The sequence below is a fragment of the Helicoverpa armigera genome, chromosome 17 (assembly GCF_030705265.1).
Source record: "Helicoverpa armigera isolate CAAS_96S chromosome 17, ASM3070526v1, whole genome shotgun sequence".
Lineage (NCBI taxonomy): Eukaryota > Metazoa > Arthropoda > Insecta > Lepidoptera > Noctuidae > Helicoverpa > Helicoverpa armigera.
This window is the reverse complement of record NC_087136.1, coordinates 1,207,064-1,232,229: the sequence shown is the minus strand read 5'-3', so window position 1 is coordinate 1,232,229 and position 25,166 is coordinate 1,207,064. Positions and strand designations below refer to the sequence as shown.

General features: G+C 35.1%; 3 protein-coding genes across 5 annotated transcripts; 2 read left to right on the top strand and 1 right to left on the bottom strand.

The window, feature by feature from the left end:
• Window positions 1–397: 397 nt before the first annotated feature.
• LOC110376905 (myotubularin-related protein 10-B) lies at window positions 398–17,664 on the top strand. Its single transcript, XM_021335550.3, has 12 exons — window positions 398–854; window positions 1,177–1,231; window positions 6,923–7,059; window positions 8,235–8,393; window positions 9,711–10,166; window positions 10,399–10,566; window positions 11,601–11,730; window positions 12,240–12,375; window positions 13,284–13,524; window positions 13,598–13,718; window positions 13,993–14,168; window positions 14,850–17,664. The coding sequence occupies exons 1-12, from the start codon at window positions 798–800 to the stop codon at window positions 15,072–15,074; spliced, it is 2,061 nt and encodes a 686-aa protein (XP_021191225.3). The 5' UTR covers window positions 398–797; the 3' UTR covers window positions 15,075–17,664.
• A 771-nt stretch (window positions 17,665–18,435) lies between these two features.
• On the bottom strand, window positions 18,436–23,448 carry LOC110376906 (metaxin-1). 3 transcript variants are annotated; one of them, XM_021335551.3, is made up of 6 exons: window positions 23,268–23,448; window positions 23,038–23,184; window positions 22,243–22,512; window positions 21,732–21,966; window positions 21,432–21,586; window positions 18,436–18,945 (listed from the first exon to the last, which is right to left on the bottom strand). In XM_021335551.3, the coding sequence occupies exons 1-6, from the start codon at window positions 23,343–23,345 to the stop codon at window positions 18,820–18,822; spliced, it is 1,011 nt and encodes a 336-aa protein (XP_021191226.1). In that variant the 5' UTR covers window positions 23,346–23,448; the 3' UTR covers window positions 18,436–18,819. The 3 variants fall into 3 exon arrangements, with proteins under 3 accessions (XP_021191226.1, XP_021191227.1, XP_063895066.1); XM_021335552.3 differs by lacking the exon at window positions 18,436–18,945 and adding an exon at window positions 19,412–20,525 and having other exon boundaries at window positions 23,268–23,446; XM_064038996.1 differs by lacking the exon at window positions 18,436–18,945 and adding an exon at window positions 20,670–20,936 and having other exon boundaries at window positions 23,268–23,447.
• A 289-nt stretch (window positions 23,449–23,737) lies between these two features.
• On the top strand, window positions 23,738–25,045 carry LOC110376908 (B-cell receptor-associated protein 31). Its single transcript, XM_021335554.3, has one exon. The coding sequence runs from the start codon at window positions 23,991–23,993 to the stop codon at window positions 24,609–24,611; it is 621 nt and encodes a 206-aa protein (XP_021191229.2). The 5' UTR covers window positions 23,738–23,990; the 3' UTR covers window positions 24,612–25,045.
• The last annotated feature ends 121 nt before the right edge of the window (window positions 25,046–25,166 follow it).

Here is a 25,166-nt window from a genome sequence, read left to right as displayed (position 1 = left end):
AAACAAAAGGTCGAATGGCTCCTAATGGCTCGTAGTCTATGGTTATAGTTTTAAACTCAGCGAAGAACAATCATTTGTTTAAAAGGTTTTAATTATTATAAGAATATCGTGTCTATTTTTAAATACGCACTTTCAATTAATTCCAAAACTTTTAGTGAGCTGAATCCTCTGCGCGTTGTTTCACACTATACTCAAAATATAAACCTATAAGCGAAGTAATAAAATCACACCAACTGGTTCTTTTTCATTATAAAAACTGTGATTACAAACACTAAAATAATGTTTTAATGTTTGTTTGTTGCTACTACACATTTTGCAATGTTCTTTAGCTATTAATGATCTATGGTATGTACAATTTTCAAGCTGCAAGCATAAAAAATAAGACATGGATACAAATATTAACACTTGCAATACCAACGTTTATCTGTCGTTGATCGTTTGCGTGTTGCTGTGGGTCACATATTCATAAATTACAAAAATATAACATTTATCATGGATTCTACATCGCCTTGTGCTAATTTTAATGTTAATTATGTTTAGTTTAAATCTACCGACTGTTTTGGCTAGTGTACGTCTAAGTGTTAGTGTTTAGTTTGCATCCAGATAGTACAGTGTTTGCGCGAATAAATTGTTATCAAAAATATTTTAAATAAGTAGAATCATGTGGATAACTGTTAATTTAATCAATTATCACCTTCCGTTCAGCCTAATATAGAAATCTATTTATACATTGTGTAAAAAACAAAGTTGAAATCGATCAAAGTGGGTCAACGCAGTGTTGGTATTATTTGATTACAATGAATGAGAAAAAGTTGGTTCAAAACTTCAAGAGTTACATCAATGTAACTCCTCTGGTAAGATATTGTGGATTTTCGGTTATCTAACTTTTATTAACCTTTATAATTGTATCAAATGTAACAGTATATTTTTGCTGTTGTTATTTATTTTGAAAGAGGTTAGAAAGTTGTCCCCTGCATTGCAAGTAGGTACAATACTTAATTATTACAACGATTATAAAGCTGCGATATCTGCTTTAATTTATTTCCCACACTCAACAGCATATATTCAGAGATAAGTGTAAACAGACAATATAATGTTCAGTAAACAATATAGCTCAATAAATAAAATTATTGTCAACAACATGTTGTTATCAAAGTTTAATGTTTTTTGTTTCAGAGTAAAGGAGAAAAAAATGGTTCACTGCAAGAAGTGAAACCAAAGCTTCTCAATGGTAAGTCAATAATTATTTGTAATCAAAATTAGAAATGAGGTATTGACCACTGAATACTAAAATGTCACTTTATTTAAAAGGCTACTTACTTATTTTTAAGTAGATGTTGTTGAAGTATTTTGAGATAAGAACCTAAATTACTATGATTTCAAGTCAGACTTAAAATACATATATCTATACAGGTATTCCTAAAAATAAAATGAATAGGTACAACAAGATACATATTTTTTGGTTTCTATCTGTTTTATCAATGAACTTGCAGTTTCACCTGTGTACCGTGGGAACTACTGCCCGTAATGGTATAAAATATAGCCCTTGCAACTGGCCAATAATGTGGCTTTCTAATGGTATTTTTTTTTAATATTGGTCCAGTACTTCGGAGTTCCTCCATTATAAACAAACAAAAAAAAGTACAAGAGATCCTCTTTATAATATTACTATACATAGATAAAATCCCCTAGGATTGTCAGGAAGATTGTTACCATACTTTGGTTACTAAGTCTCAAGTCTCAACAAGCATCAATTCAGATATTTAATTAAATGCATCAATATCTAAAGCTCAACTTTCACTCGGATTGACTTTCAAGAACAGTATGAACAAGGCAGTATTTGCTGTATGTCATAAAATTCACACATAAACATATAAGTTCCTTATTCCTCCAATTTTTACCTGTACAAATAGTAAATAAAAATTTTTCGTATTTATAAAAGTTGAATTGCAAAAAGGAAAGTATAAATTAATGTTCCAAACTGGATCCAGAATTAAGTCCTGTTGACTTTTCTTTATGTTATTTGATCTCTCACATTAAAAGCAAAAAATATACATACAGCAGTATTTACTATTATGAGTATTTCTGGAATTCCTCTTATTATAAATCATGTTAAATTAATCTATAAAAGAAAGTCATATTAGTTACACTACTCGTAACTCAAGAATGGCAAACAGTTTAAGCTGAAAATTTGAGGGGAGGTAGCTTAGACCCGGCAAAAGGACATAGATTTTTGTTACCATCTGGCTACGGGAAGCTGTTATCTTGGAACATGGGTGAAACTTGGGACGGGAGTTAGTTAATTATAACATCTTGTCAAGTAATATACAAGGTGACACAAATCTCAACAAAAATCTGATTATTTCTGTATCATGGCCAAGCATCCTGAAAACCAGATAAGTAAATGGATGTAATAAAATTTGTAACAAAACAATGATGTGTCTGTATTTTACTGCAAAAATATTTCAAAGTATTTAAAAAATGTGATTAGTCACAAGTGATAGTGTCGTTCAACTATGTGTTTATTGCTCCAACTGTCAACCAGTACTAAGATATAATCTAGTTTTGGAACATCCTGTGTAAAATTCTAAGGAGGAAATATTCAAAATATCTTTATAAACTCTAATCAAATAATTTAGAATGGTCAATTTAGAACATATTTTTCCTCTTATTTAATTGCTACAATATCTACGAAGTTGATGAGGTCAGTGACTCACACAATTTTGTTGTAATAATGTCTCTATTCAAGGGCAAAACAATGTAGCGTGTGTACAAACTAACATTTTATTTCACTCAAGTAGAGGCATGATGCAAATTACAATAATAATCATTATGTATGCGTTGCGTACGCGTAACTGTATCGCCTTTTATGAATGCCTGGTAACTTGAGTGTGCATGGTAATGGTAGGAAGTGGTGTCCTATACACCAGTTGATGGTGTATTGTGATTCGCAATGGGTGTTCTGAGGAAAGGTACATTTTCATACATTATTTGATTCAATAGCTGTAAGCTGCTATGCTATCCTAGTACTTAATTAGTTAAATGTGTGTCGATATAAATGTGACCTTGTCGAGTATGCTTATCGTAATAATTTATCATTGTGACAGTGTAAAAATAAGTAATAATGTTCGCATTTTCCATTTTATTTGTAAACAATGTGACATGTATTCAGTGGTTTTTGTCCTTGCGACTCCAATGTCCTTAACCCTAAATAGGCCGATATCCTTATTAAATAAACCTTGAGAGCTAACTTAATTAATTTTTGGTTTGACACACGGCACCTAGCTTTGCACATTTCTATATCTCATCTGTAAATATACATGCACACATTTTTATTGATGACTTTATAAATCGTAAAGAGTAATGTGCAGTAATGCCATCGAAAGTTTTAGAAATCGAATCAAACGTAAACTGTTAGAATGCATCATGATAAGTCAAGTATTTACTTTGCTGTCTCTACCAGCATGCAAATGCGCAAACCAGCAAACAATTTGTGACGTAAGATTTCTCCCCAATATCTAAAAATGGCGATGATACGTTTAAAATTTCCTTGGAATACCAAAAAGTAAGCCGCCAAAACACACAATACTGCAAATATTTTCGCTGCACGGTACCGTATGAGTCAAAGACAACGTTCACGGTCACCGCGTATTGCGCAAACCGTACTTATTTTATTTCCTTCGACGAATCGCGATAAAAAGTATGGTCCAGATCGCTGAGCGCGAAGGCCACTTTTCGCAGATTTGTTCGGCTCGGATAGCCGAATTCTTTTGCGTTATGCCCGGTTTACATTATTCCAGTCCAGTGATCTAGCGAGATTTCCAGTACAGTGCTGGACTGGATCTGTACGTCTACACTATTCCAGTTATTTAGAAGCCGTTGAAGTGTGAACACTATAGTGACAATGATTTCAAGAAGAGATCAGTTCCGAAAATGTTTCAAACGTGCCCAATCACTCTTGCTACAAGAAGTTATTAATGAGGTTGATAAGGAACTAAAAAAAAAGGAACGGGTTTGGGTGAGAAATTGGATCAGCGAAAGAGATCAAAAAGGAGGGTCAGTATTACTTTTGCAACAACTGAAGGTGGAACATCCCAATGAATATAGACTGGCACTGAGAATGACAGCAGAAAACTTTGAAGAACTGTTATCATTAGTTTCGATTAATATCCAGCGTAAGAATACGTTGTTCAGAGATGCTATACCCGCAAAAACAATGCAAAAAAAGTCCGCAAAAACAACCAACACATGTGTACCTCGTCAGCACTGGAATAGCACTGGATTGGCCGTCTACATTATTCCAGTTGCACTGGATTGGTCGCACTGGATTCAAAAGTAGACCGCAAATCCAGTTACTGGACTGGAATGCTTACTGGATTCAGTTCATTCCAGTGCCGGTTTACATTTTTCCAGTAAGCAATCCAGTACTGGACTGGATCGCTGGACTGGAATAATGTAAACCGGGCATTACACTAGAACTCTTCACTTGCCATGACAGCCTAGTACCTGTATCATTTTGACGGTCAAGATGTACACATTGCAAGGACTTTCCGTGTTGTTTGAATCAACCTCTTCTATTCTTTGCCAGCCTAGTACTCGTTTTATCTCCGACAGGCTTATAAGATGATCTCTTCTAATCATCGTCTTGCAAATTATATTTATCAGATAACACGGATTATTTACCGTCGTCTCTTTCCTTATTTTCTTTATTTCTCGTCGATTACGCCATCCCGGATATACGCGTAGTTTTAGACTGGAGGAAGGAAAGATAAATCCATCTTTGGATAACTGAAACTTGCCGTCGTTTCGATATTCAATTTCTCAAGGAGATTTAGTTCCGCTACGGATTAAACAGATCTGAATACTGGGTACAATGACACTGCAGTAACGGATTATACATAAAGATCTTGCACTGGTACAATTTTAACGAGGTGCGAAAGTAGTTTCCGTCAGTCCATTATTTTTAGTTGTCTCTCACCTTTTTTAATGACGTTTGAAATCTTGCAAAAAAGCGTGTTAATAAAAACTAATAATGTTTGGAATGTATGTATAATATTGTCTGTCTGGATAAGCTTTTGTTGTTAAAATGCTGTACCTATTTGATCAATATCAACTTACGGAGGAACATATACGGAGGACCTGCCACCACAGTCAGTCCCCTAGCTATTCTAGTGAAACCGCGAGAAAAACAAGTTATTAGTAAAAAAAAAACAACTTCATGTGTGCATAAGAGTTATTAACAGTAGTAATCAGAGCACGGTTTACGTAACAAAATATTTATAAATTGCGAATTAATTTAGCGCATGACTCATGTAATTGTGTGACTAGGTCGTTGCCGTTTTGTTAAGATAAAGCATTTATGTAAATAATTAAATACTTTTTGCAGATTCATATCATCCTACTAATATTATAAACGCGAAAGTTTGTATGTATGGATGTATGGATGTTTGTTACTCTTTCACGCAAAAACTACTGAATGGATTTTAATGAAACTTTACAATAATATAGCTTATACATCAGAATAACACATAGGCTACAATTTGTAAACATATTGTTCGAAATACTAAACCTGCGCAGACGAAGTCGCGGGCACCGGCTAGTATTATCATAGTCGCTGAATTTCTTCAGTTAAAAGTACAACCTCTTTTTAACAGCTTTCCCTTTCAAAAAGCTTCCTCCAAGATCCGGCAAAAAGCTTATTATACAAATTTTCTCCAACACAACAATCGGGAAATAATAACTATAGGTATTAGGTCATTCTTGTGCAAGCCTGACGTCGAAGCGCGTCACCTTGGAATACGCACGATGACGCTGACCAGTGTGGCAAAAAAGCCGTATCTCTCGACGCTAGAAAAAACCCCCTTTGACTCACTTTCAATAGCTGTTTACAATTACGTATTACACGATGAAAGAAGAAAGATGGCTAGTGACTATACGGACAGATCTGTTAATTCCGCTTGGTACTGTCCATCTGATTATTTCCCTATACACGCAAGAGTGATAAGGAAATCGCGTCATTATTGTTTCAGTAACAGGCATTTTCCGCATTGGCCCTACGTCACCGGGCATACAGGCACCGATGCTTCATCCTATTGAAATGCCATTTTTGGTCAACATCGATTCCACAAAACTCCAAATAAAGTCCGTTTTTGTTACTAAACGCCCTATAATAGCTTAATGTTTTAATAACGTAGGGTAGCAATTAACGCTCGACCTTTCTATCGATATTGAATTGCCTTGACCTTCAAACTATCGCTCCAGTCAACCGAATGACAGGCTTTTACTAGGGAAACATACCCCAAGAGAGGAAAACAGTCACTATTCTTATTACTTCTTAGTACTAAACACAAACTCTCTCGTTCCGACATTTTTGAGTAAAGCGTGGTTAGTCACATTCCAAAGAAAACATACACCTTTACTTGATCCTAAAGTGCTATCTGAAATATCCTTAGCAATGTTGAAGGTCAATTTGACTCATCTTGCAATTTTTCGTTAACTGCTTGTCCGTCTAAATGGCGCAAGCAATTTTCTGGACAATGGGTTCTACATCTTTGGTCACTTTAGTAGCATTCATCATTATAGTTTAGTCACTACGAATTCTTGAATGGGATCAAGAATCTGTTTTGTATCCGGTCGCTGTCCATGATCTAATTGACTAGGTAATAATATAACCGATTAAATATTTACGTAAAGTCAATGTCTCAAAATTCCACGAAGTCGATCGATGTAATTAATACGATTTTTGTTTATAAAATAACTTCTTAAAATTCTAGCATCACAGGGGATGCTTATAATCCCTTATTGAGTCTTCTGCGTACTACCAGTTACCTACTCAGAAAACAGCAAAACTTTTCAGTTCTCACCGTGAGGTCTTAACGTATACTTAAGTTTTTGCTAACTATTCCTCGTTGTTTGTTCTTAGGCGAGCTGGTGACAGGTGCAGCACACAGCGTGGTACTGCTGACGCCACTCAGCGAGTGGGACCGCGGCCGCTTCGGATCCCTCTTCGTCACCAACTACAAGCTGTCCTTCGTGCCCTTGGAGAACTCAACCAATGATGTGAGTACACCAAACTAGAGATTAGGCACTTGGAGCTCCTAGGATAAGCCACAGGGTGCTTGGGGAACTGGCATAGGAGGAGTTCCTGATCCTGTCCCTCCTAAAGTTTGAAGGCTACTCAAGATCTCTTTGTTTCTTTTGAAAGTTCTATTCTCAATAAAAACAGAAATATGATGAGTATTTTTTTTTCTAAAATAGCGGTTTTACCCTACTGCCAAAAACGTATTTATTTGATGATTGACTTATTCATAACGGTTAAGGAAAACTCACTAAAATGCAACAAAATCCCTGAAACCGTGACTCACGTCTCAGGAATGTAAAATCAAACTTCATGAAAGACGTTTATCTTATTAGCCCAGGGAATCCCTAAGAAACGTCCCCTGCATGGAAAAATAAACATTCTTGTAGTAAACCAAGGAAGGATAAAGAAATAACTTTAATAGGCCTATATTGTACAATATTATTTATGTAATAAAAATATTGTGAAGGATTAATAGGTTTTGTCAGAATGAATAAAAAAGGGGAATTTATTGAAAGGCCTTTAAATATTAAGAAATGCAAAAGTTTGACTTGCAGGAAACAATTCGAAGATTTTTACGCGAAGTCCCTATATGGGGTATACGAGTATAATATTATAGGACTTCTAAATTTTTATGATGTCTTCAGACTCATGCGACCTTGGTATTTGAACTTCCCAGTTTCTATCTGACTTGATAATTACAATTTAATTCCCTACACACGTAATTTCTTTGATAACAGTGTCAAAACTGATAAAAGTTGAATTTAGGCATTCTGCGCAATCAAAAGCCGATACGTTATGTCATCTTACTGAAAGGAAATGAATCAGTTTTGTTTGTTTATTATTTAGGGTAGAATGGCCTAGATACCATAACAGTAGATCCAGCTAGTCAATATCATATTCAAAACTAATTGAAGACCAATTCCACATTAGAATTATGAAATTTTGTTTTTGAAAGAGCATATGTTTATGCCATATTTTTTTTTATTTCATCCTACTTATGCTTTTTTGGCCGTGTCGGCGATAAAAAGGCTGATGATGTTAATTTTTGTCTGTGTCACGGCAACATGCTTAAACAATCTAGCAACCCATACATCTATTGGCCTACGCCGAAGTTTTTTTTTAAGAGCTAATTTTAACTTTTTCATTTATCCAGGAGTACTGCCAACGGAACTTCTTGCTCGGCGCCTTCGACGTGCCGTTGACGGGCGTGGGTGCCGTATGGCTGACGGACGGCGGGCCGCAGCGACGGCGACGGCTGATGCCGTACGGTGACATGCCTGGCAAGGTGAAAGGACTTCAGGTCATATGCAAGGTGAGTTACATTGAATCTCTTACTGATTATGGGCGCCTGGTACTTTCTGATCGGCTGGTATAGGTATTGTTTATATTATTGTGGATGTTAGGACTTTCCATAAACATAATATATGTAGATATATTAATTAATATTACCAAACAAGGCTATCATTTTATGGATTAGGTATTATATCGAAATTATCATCTTTGTGCCAAATCATTACAGCGTATTTAACTGATAGTCATAATTTTAGTGGAAAAATTGTTGTTTCTTTTATACAATATTTAATTGGCTCAGATAATTTCTATTCCAGTTCAAATAAAATAAGACGATTGAGATATCGTCTTCGTTTTCCATAAATATTTGAATGATAATTCACAAATGTTTACATATTATTAGAATGAGTCAGATTTCAAATTTTAATAATAAAATACACGTATATTTTGAATGACTCACGTTATTACATTATTATACATAGATAAATCGGAGAGATCTCTTTTGGTGTATAAAATTGTTTCGTAAAATCACCATTGATATACACTTTGAATAATTAACTTGCTTATCAAGGTTTAAGGTTTTTAATTTATGTGCTATAAATACATTCCGATATATCACCTTGCATTTCATTAAAATTACATCTAAAATAATTGACGGGAAGCAAAGACACATAAAAAATACTTAGGTATGTACCAATTTATATCTAGGGCATGTGTACCAAAACACGGTAACCACAAATAAATACGTATAAAAAAGAATCAAAGAGCCATTTATGATAATATTACGTATTTACACATGATACGTGGAGTGTACACAGACGATAGAGGCATTCCGTTCATGCTAGCAATCTGTTCGGGTCACTTATCTAATCAGATTAGCGCGTGACTCAGTGTCTCGCTCTACTCGATAAATACTCAATTAGATTAACGTTAGTTACCGAGTTTTACCGTTTAAACAGCTGAAGATTATGTTCAGAAATGAATTTCGAAATCATTCCCTGTCAACTGAATCTGATTTACTTTATTTAAGAGTATCTTGGCTTGATAATAATTAGGTACAAGCGAAGCATAACATCTTCCATACAATAATTGTTTGAGAATCTCATTTCACAATTAAGCTTAAATCACTTGCAAATGAAATAATGTTTTGCTCATCTGAAGATGAAAATAAATTATGCACCTATATAGGTACTGCCTTTGTATAAAATATGTGGATGGGTAATTGGAAACCTGTTCTTATTAGATCAATTAAATAGTAGACTTCACACAGCACAATAGCAGACTTAAGACATACAGACAGACAAGTGACAATTAAAAGTGAAACACATTTCTATTTCAGAACATGAAGGTGCTAACATTCAGCTTTGCGAACTCCCCGATCGACAACGGCAGGAAAATCGCCCTCGCCCTCATGCACCACGCCTTCCCGAAGCGACACGACCTCCTCTTCGCATTCGAATACAGAGAACCATACTACCCCACTCTCCCCTCAGACATGAACATGTTCCAACGCCCCGGAGACTGGAAGAGGGAACTCGAACGATGCGAATGTCCTCACTGGAGGATAACCTGTATAAATGGGACCTCAGATGCTTTCATGCTGACGGCTGGGGAGACGCTCATAGTACCCAGTTCGGTGTTAGATTATAATTTGATGGAGTCGGCGCGTCACTTCAGGTCGGGGAGAGTGCCTATATGGGTGTGGGGGAGGCCTGAAGGGGCGGCGTTATTGAGGAGTGGAGAGTTACTCAGTACTGAGCAGTCGGCGACGGCGGAAAGCGTATTGTTGGAACAGGTAACTTACGTAAAAAAATATCAAAATTAATTTTCATGAATATTGGTTAAACTATTTCTGAAATCACAGGTATCAAAATCCAATCTTATGCCTTTAACTTAAAGACCAAATCAGCAGCGGTACCCAAAGCTGACACCACCTCACTTCTCCAGTTTTACAGAAGTTCAATCCACACACACATTACCAATCAAAATCCTACCTTACGCCATTAACATATAGTCCAATTTCGCAGGTCCGTCGTTCCCACCCGAAGCTAACACCGCCTCACGTATTGTACCTCTGCGGCAACTCGTTCACGAACGCTGGCGGGCCGGGAATATTACCGCCCCTGTCTACACTACAGACTTCCTATAAGAAATTAGTGGAATTGTGCACGCCGACCACGCTTGGACAGTTTTGGGTAAGTTTCGGCTACCAGTGTAGATGAATGTAGTCTGAAAAAGATTGCCTATATTGCATCTAAACCTCTGTAATTCAGTTATTGTGTAACAACCCGTGAGTATATCTGAGACTGACTGTCAGTCACAACTAACAAAATCTACAAAAAACATGGCGTTTATTAGGCTACTGAGATTAACGTACTTGCTCGTTCTGAAATCCGAAAGCTTTGCAGCACCTACTTTTACCTACTTAGCCTCAATCTCCTCCCAGTTTAGTCTCCCTGCTGTATAGTTATTAGGGTTCTTTGACCACAAACAAAGGTAAAAATAGCACCCCAAAAGCTCATTAAAAATCACGTCACTTTATACTTCTAAATAAAACAAGCGTCTAAAATAAAAGGTTCTAAGAAATACCAAAAACACTCGATTTCTGAAAACTAGACAAACCGTTAAAGTAAATTATTTACTTAAATAGAATAGTACGTACACAAGTAGTTTGCGGTTTTACACGTCACAGGTTAAGAGCGTTTTCCTGTTAATGAGTTGTTATGAATGAAATCTTTCATTCAGTTCTTTGTAACAGCTGTTGTTCTAAAATAAATAAATGCGGTTAGTTAGTTACTCTACTATGTAGGTTACTTGTTTAATTAAATTATATAAATATATTGTATGCATAGCTTATTTATCAGTAAACACAAATACGAACATTTTATTAACAGCCAGAATGTTTTTCTTACGTTGAGAAATTCCCTATAAAATATTCCTTATTAATAGGTTGTTCATAATTATACAAGAAAATTCCTGATAGTCCTATCATTCTAGAAATATGTTCAGGTATTTGTTAATGTAATACTCAATTCTTTATTAACATTCCTGAGTGTAGGGACAATATGGACCCTACACTGGTATGCTGCGGGTATCAATAATTCAAAAAGCTTCACTTCTTTGTATCTCTTTATTCTATTAAAAAAAAAAAAACACTTTTTTTGAAGTCGTTTCAAAACTGCGTGATCAAGAAACCTAAATATTTATTATTTGTCTTTCTGTATAACAGTTGCAAGATTCACAATACTACTCGATCCTGGACGCGAGCCGGTGGCTGCGCTACGTGGCCAACTGCATCGCGTTCGCTGACGACGCCGCCACGCATCTCGCTAACAACGTCACTGTTGTCTTACAGGAAGGTTAGTTGTCGAAAATGTGCTGCTATGGTGGATTTCAATAACTTACGTATCTGTTGGTTTGCTTGCTAGATGGAACGGGGAATGCTCCATATAAGTAACGTCACATTGCAATTTCTAGTAAAGTCAATAGATATATTATTGAAATCCGCTATCGACGCTGCTAATTCATTTATTGGTATGATTAGCTTTATAGATAGTTTGAAAATTACGCCCGCATTTCGTGGGAACTTCGCGAACTATAAAAACCCTAAAATATGTATAGCGTTCTTTCTTCTTTTTAAATATAACTTCCTCGATAAATGAGCTATTTTACACTGTAACTCAATAAGCAAAGACAGTTGACACTCTGACTTGGTAAGCAAACAAACAATATCCTCAAAATAGTAGTATAGATAAGGCTTGATAAAGCCAATCAAATCTGTTATTTGAAATCACATAAAAAGTGATTAAGTAATTATCCTTAAAAAGTGTCATATCTTAACTAACTTATTGTATGTTCTTTTTTTCAGGTGACGGTGTAGATTATTCGTCAGTGGTGTCATGCCTCACACAATTGCTAGTCGACCCACACTTCAGAACAATATCGGGCTTCCAGTCACTCATACAGAAGGAATGGATCGCGTTAGGACACCCGTTCTGTGATCGGTGAGTAACTACTGCTTTATATTTATGCGCGCCTAGTACCTTCAAAGTCATGCTTGCGTAATTATATATTTTTTTAAACATCAGTAGGTCATTGATTTATTTTGTAGCCTGTTGTAGGCTACAATATGCCATATAAGTCCCTTCAATACTATTTGACCATGTTATCCTAGTCCATTTATCGTATTTATTTTTGCTGTACAATGTTGCTATTCATATTAGGTGTCCAAGGACAACCGTGCTCTATTTACATGTTTGTCGAGTGTGTATTGCATGCACAATGCATCCTTATATTTATGTTCTCCTAGTACTTTATGTATCTATTCAGCTCATCCTTTTAAATTACGGGATACCTAAATGAGGAAAAAAATAATTTTTTGGGTCCAACATCCGAAAGGAAATTTTAGTATGGAACTTGATTTAATAAGTGTTTCCTTCCTTCTATTCTAATCATTTTTGTAATTAAATCTAATTGATAAAGGCACGAACTCTATATTTTTTAAACTAAGTTTCTAATAAATTATCCTTGTAAAATTGAGTATCCTAATTAAATAAAGTAATGCGAATATGAATGTTTAATATGCTATCACGATAAAATGCTCGATTCTAGACGAAAAACTTGACGGTCGTTAGTTCCTTTTACTGACTAAAACTCACCTCTGTTCCTTCTAGAGCCTATGTATGTAAAACTTTCTAATAATCCAGCAGCCCCGGTATCTTTTGGACCCTGGAAAATAATGTAGTATACCTCAGCCCATGAAAAATACTACTCCTACCGTGTTCTTTTGTTTTCTTATTTTACCAATTTTTTTTTGTGTTTTGTATAGATATTTGCTTGTCTGTTTTCTGTCCTATATGCGTCATAACCGCGAAGAAATGCTTTGACTTTAGTTAATTCGTCGTCTCCACAGATTCGGTCTCCCTCGTCCTGGCAACCCAAAAGAATCTACAGCCAAAGAGGTGACGTCAGCTCAGACTGCCCCCGTGTTACTGTTATACCTGGACTGCGTGTGGCAACTCCTGCAGCAGTTCCCGGCACACTTCCAGTTCACGGAGACCTATCTGACGACCCTGTGGGACTGTGCACACAATCATATATTCGATACCTTCCTGTTTAACTGTGCGAGAGATAGGGAGCTCGCTGTTGCGAAGGTAAATCTTTTTAAATGAACAAGGATAATGTAATTGTGTAATCAAAAATTACATCCTACTCTTCTTTTTTCAGAACTTCGTGCAGCGGCCGGTGTGGGATTGGGGCGAGCAGTTTTCAGAACAAGACAAGGCGTTGTTCTACAACCCGCTGTACATGGGCGCCAAGCCTACCACTACTCCCTCGCAGAGGCTATGTGAGTACATTTAACATCGAATGTCATCTCTTGCGGTTTTCTGCGAACCTGGTATTTAGTGATGGTTTTTGCTTACTGTCCGTCTTATGACTTCATCGAATGTTTACGTATTTCTGGGTAAACAAACACATATACAATTTTGCTCAACGACAGTTTTTTGTTTCAGATTTAGTTTTTTACAATTGCTTCGAAAAGTTTCGTCTTTTGTCTTTGATTGATAAATAGTCTAACAGTATCAGTATTCTTATTTCTTATCCTTCAATTTGATCCACAGCACAATCTTCGCTACCAAACAAATCAGCGACTGAACTAAGCCGATTAGAACCTTGCACGTCGGTAGCGGGCATGGAGCTATGGTCGCAGTGCTACGAGCGCTGGCTGGCCCCACTCGACTCGCCGCAGTCGGGCACCATACAGTACCACGTGCACAACTACACCGCGCTTAAGCAGGTCAGTACACTGCTGTCGAATTATGTGCGCCTGGTACTTCACACGTCATTGCTTGAGGGATAATTTATGTTTTTCCCGTTTGTGTGATGAATAGTGCCTACTACAGGAAGGTTATGTTATCCTAGTATCTCTACTAATCCCTACTAATATTATAGATGCCACAGTAACTGTCTGTCTGTTACGCTTTCACGTCTAAACCAATGAACTGATTTTAATAAAATTTGGTTCTTTTAAAATTTGGAATTTACCTTGAGAAAGAACATAGGATAGTTTTTATCCCAGACTTGAAAAATTCTCTTGAAAACGCGATATAACCGAATTCTACGCGGGCGAAGCCGCGGGCGAAGCCGCGGGCGAAGCCGCGGGCGGAAGCTAGTTTAGTAAACGTATAGAAGCAGAATTATTGGAAGCAACTAACCATAAATTGTGATTTAAAGGAAAACATTTGATTCAGTTACTATAACTGTTGTATCACAATGTCAATAGCACAATGCTGTTACAAAATATTAAGCGGTAAATCAGCTGCTATGCTGATAAATATTATTATCCTCATGTTATGTCACTAAACGGTTAAATTGTATTGTAATTCTTTTTTTTATGAGGAAATATTTTAATACAATTTATTAATTGAATGTTACGTTATAAAATATTTATTGATCAAAATCTATTATTGCTCAACAGATTCACCAACTAAACGAGAAGCTGACATCCCTATCCATCCTATCAAGCCGGCATTCCAACGGCGAGGAGTCGTCAGAATCCCAGCGGAAGCCGGTGTCCCGGTTCTATCCCTTCAGCGTGAACCGGTCAGACATAGTCACAGGTAACCTGGACGCTATGCAAGTCAGCCTTATAGACGCTAGTCAACTCCTGGACTCACAGTCACTACTTAACGCCCCCGACTAAGGACCTACCAACCTATTCACTAAACATATTTAACGCTAAATATATTTTAAATATGGAATGTAAGAAATTGACAGTGACGTGTCATGTAAAAGTTGACAGTGAGAGTTAAAAATTGTGTTAGAATTAAACGTGTTTAATGAGTGGCAAGTAGGCCTAAGACAAAGTATCGTCGCAAGCGATTATAACACTTATCCTGATGTAGTAAAATTGAAAGTCTAATGTCGCTTACGCTGAATAGATGATGTTTTTTTTAAATGTGGTTGATGATAATTGTTAGCTTGCGACGTTCACGCGGTTATATAGTTTGTTGTTGGCCTCAATTATATGCCAGTTTTGGTATTTTGTATAATAGGTATTTAGGTTTTTCGATAATATTTTGCATTAGTTTGTTCCGATAGTGTGTAGTGTATATAGAGAACTGGTTGGTTTTGTACTTTTTCCGTAGTAAACTGAATAATTTGTCTTCCTAATTTTGTAATGTCACACAGAAGAGGTCAACAATAAACGTTTCATTGTGTTTATCTAGAACAAGTCAGTAACGAACAAGGCTCTTAGTTTAGGTTACCGGCGCCATCATTATGGAGTATTAGGTAAATTACAAGTTAATATATTCGCGTTACAATAAGACGTACATAATAATTAAGTTGTATATAGTCGTGATATAGCGTCGTTTTCTCTATTAAACATATTTTTATAAGTTCCCTATAAAAAGGAATTGATCGAGAAATGTATATTCCATTTTAAATAATAGTTATATTTTTATAATCAATCGTTTTATGGTGTGACCATTATGAAAAAAATATACGAAATTCTATGTTGTCTGAGCGTTTGTACGCGGACATGATTGGGCCATTCCGGAATTATTCCAGTTAATCAGATTGATGTAATTATTTTCTATTTGTGCTTATTACTAACAAAGCTTATCGTCGTTATTAATGTTTACGTGGAGCGGCCTGTTCACTGCCCTACAAGTCGACTAATTAATGTGGGACAGTGAATAGGCCGTTTCATTTATAAATAAGTACTTTGTTACCATTACTAAACCGTATTATTAGATGACACAGCACCGTTAACAAACTGTATTACTTCTCTAAGACATTCGATAAAACTCTGTCTAATAGAGACACACACAAACCAAATTAATCTTACTTATGATAGTAATTCAATGATTATGTTGTAAATATGGCAGCTTCAACGCTTACTTAAGTACTTTGTTATTATTTTAATGTAATATTTATTTTCCTTATAATTGTAATTATCATTTAATAATTAACTTTGTTCAGCTGTAGTATTGAACTGAATTATGTTAATGTAAAAGTATATACTTATAAATGTCCGTCAATGATTACTAACTTAGTCGTGGTATATTAGTTGGTTGAATACAATGTATTCTGATGTTTTTGTAAACAGTACAAGTTCTAGCGATGTTTCTTTGTAACGAGATTATAATAAGACAGGTTGAAGAAATAATTCTTTATAATGTATGCCCCAACATTAAAAATAATCTATAGTAGTCATAATCCATAGAATCGATGAGATTTAGAATTGTAGTAAAGTTACAACTAACTCTATTACCTACCAATTTAAGAATGTTTAAGCTGACAACAAAATCCTTAACGATACATATCTGTTATATTTAAAATCCTTGACTTTACCTTTAGAATCTGAACATCGGCTTATGAAGATTATAGGTAGTTTTAATAATTATCAAAGCTAAAGTGACCTGTCATTGAATGTTGGGGCAAGTTGACCAGAAAAGGTTAGATACAGTAAAGATAATCAAAACTGCTTGTTCACGAACAAACAAATAGCTAACTCGTCTTTACATTGTTGTATGCAATAGTAGTTGCTGATTAGTTTCCATATTCTTCGGAATCCGACATCACATTGTCGCCTGTTCTTGTTACCTTATAAATTGTAAACTGCTAGGCCGCGGGCACTAGCGAACATCTCGATACAGTGCGCCCAGTAAACAAAGAATATATTTATTTATTTAAATAAATATTTTAGTAGATAATGTAACTGAGCATTAACAGATTTGTCGCTAGCGGACCCACGGCTTCACCTAACTTGATCAAGTTGGAACAACCAAGCAGTATTGTTGTAACATTGTAAGTATAATTAACTCTATCTTATAGAAGCGAATATTTATGTAATTTATAAGTTTACGAACTGTTAATAACTGATTAATTCACCTAGTTTCACTGTCATCGCACGGGCGGGAAAATTTGTACTAGAGGAGAGATGGGCCGCATGTTACATTTTAGTTTAGTCGGTTTTTAACACCCGTTGAATTGATTAGTGAATTTAAAATAGCTGTATAGATTTAATATAAGACTGCATTGACATGATTCATACTTGTTTGACGTCATTTAATATTTCCCCGTCTCTACCTCCCCGAAAGTTTGTGCCATCTCGTCTTCTAACCATGTAATAAATAAAAATCATTGTATCAAAAATAATCAGTATAGTTATAGATAATAATGTAGCCCAGTGCAGTCCAAATCGTATGTTGAATGATTCGTACCAAATTATGAGTGTACCTGTTACACGCTAATGTTCAAATGTGAGGAATAAAGGAGTTACGAGACACGTTTGTTTTATTTTATTTATATTTCTATAACGTCACAACATTTATTATAAGATAGTATTCGACCTTAAAATACTAGATTGTATTTTAAACAAATCAATCAGTTGATAAGTACAACATTTTTTTTTCTTCAGAACACACGCTTAGAAGTCTTCTTTGTATGTTCTAATATTTCAGTGTTGTACCGACAATTAGAATAATCACACCAGACATTACACCACAATCACAACATTATACTAATGTCTTTATTGGTCTTTTTGTACCTACAGTAACATTAAAATTTATAATAGGTATTAAAAAATCTGCTTCAACTCAATCCTCAATAAATGAGGTCACAACTCACAACAAGCAGGTCCCATGATCGATAAAAATATAATTAGCTATATTCGATTTACATAAAAATTAACTACTCATCGATAAAATATAAATAAATGCTGGTTAAGGATCAATTTGGCCATAGTTATTTTGTAAATAGGACGGCAAGTGAATAAAAGTCGACAACGTAATTGTACAATCCTGACACAAGACCTATCTTTTGTAACTATAACTTTATAGATTTTCTACAGTAGTTAACATGAAACAACATCCCAATAATACCTATCAACTATGAAACTACTTTTAACAGCCAAGAATGCTGTATATGGCAACACCTTTAACTACATATATTTGGTATAACTAAAACATTTTACTAAATAATTTATCTTTATATGCAGTGGCAACCTTTACATATTATAGGCTTTCAGAATTTTAAGATTGAACACATTAACACTCATTAAGATCTGTAGTAAATCACATTTCAGTAATCCCACTAAAATCATCCCTAGTAAAATCAGGTAACAGTTTCGTTGCCTCTATTATACATATAAATACACGAACGCTTGACCAACATCAATCTAATTAGATATATATTCTCACAAAACTCAGTTGCAGCCTCCTCCGTCACCATAACTATTTTTGCGTAGCAACTCACGCCGATATATTAAATGCCGTAAATAATACTAAGTACGGTTCCTTTACTCAAGATTTACGTTTTTACAATCTCCCTACGACCTTTTAGGCCAGCCGGATTCTAAGGCGAAAAAGGGATTCTCTTTTTTGCACTTAAACTGAGATTTAAGGTATGGTGTTATAATACGTAATTCATATATTTTAATTTTAAGCAGGTTTCGATTCGTCGGTAGTTTTGGCAGCTTTTAATTTAGTGATTTTATCCATATGTCTCTTGGCGATGCGGAAGCGATTCAGCAGCATCGTTCTCTGCCAACTCCAGGATGCCCAGCGCTGTAGAATTTTGAAAAATAATAGAATACCATGGTTATAATGTGATTAACTTATTGTTCAATTGTCTACAAGGGTACAAGCAAGGATGTTAAGATTTGAAGGTTCCTCAGTGGGATCAAAAATATTCTTGGGACATCTAGGAGTGACGGGAGTCCCCCCATACGATGCCACAGAACCAATTGGAATCAAAGAAAAGTATATTATATTCGTACGTGATAAGATTCATCTTCATTTGGCATTAATATAATTGCCATGCTATCTCAGTGTGCGTTGGCTTGGTTACTATTATGTTTTCAAAGTGACTAAACTGGGCCAATTGCAACATAATGCTCTTTACACCCTGGAAGCCTGAAAACTGAGTGAGTCCATACAAAATTTTAGGAATTGAATTCACTGCTTGTAAAAACCAGATTTTTTTATATTTTGTATGGAGTACAAAACAAACTAAGAAATAAAACATGCAACATCAACGAACCACATTTTATTCACTCTTAACGGAATCAGTTAAAACAACCAACAAATAAATTCTCATTCATAAAACCAAAACATCTACCTGTATGCTCTACTAAAATATAATCCAAGCTTAATGGTGTCTGTCTCGAGTTTAGCTATGTGTTCACTGCACGCAAACTTAGCGTCTATCACAATAATTATAAAGTCTAAAATTGAATAACATAATTCTCAATTATCTCACTAAAATAATTTTTGATCGCTTTAGTACAAAATAAAAATATTACAAGTATCGTCTCCTCTGTCATCGTGCTTTCATTGTAAAAATACTTCGTCATCATACAACATAAATTAGATTATCATTGAATCATGAAACTAAACTAATAAACACGTTTTGTAAAAGGCACACAAGCAGTCTGACCGCATAAACCAAACATCGAGACATCGATAACATTTTATAAATACTTCCTAAAAACAGTACTAAATGCAGTGGATATGTTGTACACATTTTCGAGACTACCGGTGGAGTATAGTGACTTTACGATGAGTGTTGCCATGTTCTGTGATTAATTAAAAGCATAACATACTTCATTCAATAATTCATTAGTATCCAATAACAACGTATATAATATAAAGACGCCTCGTCAATATATCAGGAACATAACACAGTCTCTACAAGTCACTAGAAGCCACGACTAACGCTAGACTAGCTAGAACATTTTAAGATAAAATAACCGCCAACACTGGGTCGCTGTGACTTGCAGCTCTTATTTAATACTTTTGTACGTGCTCACTTGCATGTAGAAAGCAAAATTGCGTAAAATATATTCATAAATATCAGTGTATTGAAATCCGAGCTAAATTCAAGATATTCCAAAGGAACCGCTGTATTTTGGTCATGACTTAACAGTGTCGATGCCCAAGTATAGGGTTTTTGTACTGTTTTATTTGGTTTTACATGGAATATAGTGGCATTTAGTTCGGCGTGACTACTGCGAGTTAGCGCGGTGTCGGCGCGGGCGGCAGACAATGTTGGCGACGCTCCCGGGCCGCGGTCAGCGTCAGTTGTCATCTTCATCATTCTCAAACATGTCGTTGTAATCGCGCGAATTTTCGTAATCTTTGAAGTCCTGAACAAAACAAAATGATATGTTGTGAGAATGAATAAGAATACAACTTGAAGCAAACACTATACACCATATTTATTCTTTTTTTTTCTCAATAATATAAAAAGTATATTCAGTTTTGAAGCAAAAGAAAAGCTCTGTTTTATACAAAAGGATTTATATCTATGACAGAAGTAAATTAATGTTAAATTATTTAGTTGTAGACTGTTTACATAATGGCAAAAATAAAAAATACACAGCATGCACAAATTAGCGAAGCATCAAACTCGCAAAGCACAAGAAATCACAAGATCACAGATTCAAGACAAATATTTTAAAAATAAAATTATAAAAAGGAGCCTCTTGAGGATAATGATAGATGAGCCGTTAGAGTTGCTAGAGATGTGACACATGTCGATAAACACCACCACTAGACTATAATAAGAAAAATATCATATAAAACACACCTCTGGTTAAAAAATACTATTTATTACTACGCAAAATCGAGGGAATTGTATTCTATTTAGTTGCAAATAATTTACATAAACTTACATTTAACTTTCTGTTCTCTAGCAACTTAATAATTTAAGAAGTATTAAATTATGAAATGGAGTGTAAAAACAAGATCTTTTGTGATATAAAAAATATATTTGGCACATTTCAGCTTTACTGTCAGTACAGTTCACTAGCTGTGTTATGTATTACTTTAAAATCAACTTCAAAAATCTACACCCACCATACTACAGCAATTACATCTATCAAATTCCTCAAGACTAAAATCTTTCTACAGCATTCTAGAAGGTAGCTTGGACCTTTAATTTGGAAATTCTATATTTAAATTGTGAAGTTTCACGCCCAGTAGAATGCTTTAGGTTTTAAAACAGATTCAGGTGCAGTTATAGAAGTGGAGGGAAGGTGCTGTTTACTAACCTGGAACATGCCGTTAGCGACGGCGTAGCCTGTCATGGCGATCGCCGCGAATAAGGCCGCTAGGATCTTGTTGCGAGTCTGGTTCGGGAAGTTGGCTGCCTCACGCTCCGATTGGGTACCCGTTGATTGCTTCTTGGCGTTCAGTCTGTTGTATTCTGAAAGTTTATGATGGACAACATTAGTATTAACAAAAAATAGAAATTAAATTAGAGACAAAGAAAAAGCTTGCAAGAATCTAGTTGGTCATGATAATGAGGAGAACAATTAAGTAAAAGCCATTGTTTATATTAAATAACTTACCATCTGTAACATGTCTAAAATTCTTCTGGTTGATTCTGGCCACAAATCTGGAGAGATTTGCAATGCCTTTCACTACATTGGCGAGTGTTGCGTTTGGGAAGGGTGCCTTTACTAGAGGGGCCAGGTATGCAAACACTGTAGCATCGAAAGATGAAGGCCTGTTACCAAAGAAGTATTCACTCTCGCCTAACCTGTCTGACAGAGTTTTAAGGCATTTCTCGGCTTCACTGTACAACTGGAATGAGAAAAAACTAAAATAAAATCACACTCAATGTTGAAGTTACAATAATATTTGTTTAACTTCTTCATCTCATTTAACCATGTTTATGTTATAAGTGCATTGAAATATAAACTAAAGTCTTTGTAATCTAAATAGGTCATAATGTAATGAAATGGAAGATAAAAAAATTAAAGGGAATTTTACCAGTACAAAGGTCACAACTTCAAAAGGTACAAAGGTCATTATGTAACATTTATGAAAGGCCAACCACTGCATAGATTGAATACTCACAGTTCTTTCAATTTCCCTTAAATCTGTGTGTTCTCCATACAATGCATCAATCATTTCTTTAGCTGCATTCTGATACTTTGATGGATAGTAGAAGTTGAAGGGGATACATAGGGCTTTAGCATACGTCGGTCTAGTAAGGTCACAGTAGTTCTTCTCATCCACCCACCAGGCATACTGGTATGCTGGGTAAAGCTTCTCTCGCAAGTATTGTGTGAATGCACTGGCTTCTGCAGCTTGCTTTGTGTTTAGGTGCACATCTGTGCTGTAATGCTGGAAGAATGAGAATTTATTTATTTATACTTCATGCACATTTTGTACAATGGCGGATTTTACACCTTAGGCAATTTCTCCCAGCCTACCTTTAGGTGGTGGAGAAATAGCAGTGGTAGGTACAAGGTTTTGATATTTGGTTTAAAAGTATTCAATATATTATGAATAATGTCTGATTGGTGAGCAGGGTAGTACAGAACGATTATTTGAAGAGTGAAGATTTTTGCTATGTTGAAAACAAATATATTGGAAGTCAAGAGTTAAATAAGATGGTGAAGAAGGAGAATGTAGAATAGAGCTAAGAGTAGTATTTAATATTATGTGTACTTAATTTATTACAGCAGATGTAAGATCGCAAAAGAAATACAGTAGCATACAAAGTGATGTAACGTCTTATTCAATTGTGTTACATAGGTACAACCTTAGCAAAATTGAATTCATAACAAAGTGAAGCCTCTAGACGTAGAGTATAAATCTGTGGAGGTAAACTAGAATAAAATATATTAAGAATGGTTAAAGACATACCAAAGATTTCAAATGCTCAACAACTTCCTCGAAATTTGAAAGTAAGTTGCGGCCGTCCTTCATGACAGGGAGACGACCTTTGGGCGTAAAAAATGGATTGTTCGCTTCTCGAACTCGTACTGGTACTCCAATAAATTTCATATAGGTCTGCAGACAAGCCAAAAAAGGATAAATACCAATAAGAATACCGGCACAACATTAGTTTTTAGGTTATGAATAAAAATACTTACCAAAACCTTTAAACATTCTAAATCAATCGAGGCGAGTCCCCATTCCCCTCGCCATATATCTAGTTCTATATTAGCCATTGCTTTTTATTGTCTACAAATAATATTTATCTCAATTTTCCGAACATTGAACAAATGACATGACAGTTGCCTTTTTTCTTTTTTTACATAGGTATGGTATAGTAAGGTAGGGCAATGTGCAATTTTGAAGTTACTAAATCTTCGTAGTCGATTTCAAAATATTTAAGTATAATTCACGTCATGTAAATCATATTGATATAATAGAAAATATTGATCCGGGCTCCCAAAAGAGCATCAGAAGAAGGTGTCATTTAATAGTATTATTTTAAATTATTTTTCTCTTTAGCCCGGGATTCACAAATATAAATCCGCTCGAGTTCAACTCATACAACTATTTTGTAGAACGTGGACCAATCAAACAAAACGTTTTTGAACGATACCGACTGACAGAAGTGAACTAAGTGACATGACAGAAGAAGAGTTGCAATTTGTCAACATCTTCTGAATCTCTTCGTAGTTATTTTTGGGGTTTTATCTATTTTCTGCTTGAAATAATTGTGTTGAGAACTTGAGACAGAGTTTGTAAATAGTAGTAAAATAGTGAAACATCAAATTTCAAAGGTCCGGTAAAAAGGATATCTGTGTACTTGTGTGTATGTGTAAAGTGTATTTACCTTGAAAACCGGCCGGTCAAATATTGCAAACATGTCTATTCAATGGACATTTATTGCTGGCTACCTCTATTTCGAGGTAGCTGTCGTCATTATCATGATTCTACCCATATTTAGTCCCAGGAGATGGAATCAGTTTTTCCATTCTCGATTATTTTCGATGTTTCGAGAATACGCTGCAGTATACTTTTACGTATTTATAGGAGTTTTATGTTTGTTTCTCTTTGATGCGATAAGGGAAATGAAGAAATATTCACACTCCAATGATGCTGGAGCTCACGCACATTTGGCAAGTGAAATGAAAACCAGTGTAAAACTATTTCGGGCACAGAGAAACTTCTACATAACTGGGTTTGCCATTTTCCTGTCGTTCGTTATTCGTAGGCTTGTTAGCATGCTCATAATTCAAGATGAACTGAGCAAGAAGGCTGAGAAGATAATCAAAGAGGCAGAAGCTACAGTAAAGCTTGCCAAGGAGACTGTGATAGCTAACACGCTAGAGAGTTCAGCCAATAATCATGAAGAACTTGTGTCTCAACTGGAGGAGACTCGCAATTTGCTAAAAGAGGAGCAGTCCAAAGCAAAGAATTTAGAAGAAGAAGTAAATATTTGGAAATCAAAGTATCAAGAACAAGTTGAAGCTAAAAATCAATAATTTTTATTACACTACATTACTAATAAGCTTATATTATCAGTACTTAAATATAAAGCTGCTAATACCTACCTAACATGTTAAAAATAACATAATATAATCTTTGTGTTACTTATCACTCATAGCAATATTGTTATTGAAGAAGACTTTTAATTGTGTATTTTTATAAGCTTGCATGACTACCTAACCATGTGAAATCATAATAGTTATTAGATATATTTGTAATGATCTGTGAGTTCATTGTATTTGGTGCTTTACTAATGTATTGAGATTGTTATATAGTCCCCCTAATTCTTTTTACTTTAAATAAACTTTGATATTATATTCATACACATAATGGAAGAAAATAAGGCCATTTTACTGTCAATTTCAACTTAGTAACAGCTAAAATTGTATAGAATTTGTCTCCACCATGCTCCAAGTGTTATTTTGGTATAGTTGGTATAAAATTAAATTATAGGCCAAATTATCTAAATCTAGTCTTGTAAATAAATTAGGATAAAGTATTGTGGTAATGATTTTTATACTGTTCTTATTAAATTCTAAAGAGGTTCTAAG

What these genes read in the sequence shown, in the direction of transcription:
- LOC110376906 (XM_021335551.3), bottom strand. Translation starts at nt 23,345, where the DNA reads ATGGCTAATATAGAACTAGATATATGGCGAGGGGAATGGGGACTCGCC. An exon ending in TAGAATGTTTAAAGGTTTTG is followed by an intron (nt 23,185 to 23,267) that starts GTAAGTATTTTT and finishes GCTTGTCTGCAG; the next exon opens with ACCTATATGAAATTTATTGG. An exon ending in TCGCTAACGGCATGTTCCAG is followed by an intron (nt 18,946 to 21,431) that starts GTTAGTAAACAG and finishes AAAATTCTACAG; the next exon opens with CGCTGGGCATCCTGGAGTTG.
- LOC110376908 (XM_021335554.3), top strand. Translation starts at nt 23,991, where the DNA reads ATGTCTATTCAATGGACATTTATTGCTGGCTACCTCTATTTCGAGGTA.
- LOC110376905 (XM_021335550.3), top strand. Translation starts at nt 798, where the DNA reads ATGAATGAGAAAAAGTTGGTTCAAAACTTCAAGAGTTACATCAATGTA. An exon ending in GGACACCCGTTCTGTGATCG is followed by an intron (nt 12,376 to 13,283) that starts GTGAGTAACTAC and finishes TCGTCTCCACAG; the next exon opens with ATTCGGTCTCCCTCGTCCTG. An exon ending in GGGAGCTCGCTGTTGCGAAG is followed by an intron (nt 13,525 to 13,597) that starts GTAAATCTTTTT and finishes TTCTTTTTTCAG; the next exon opens with AACTTCGTGCAGCGGCCGGT.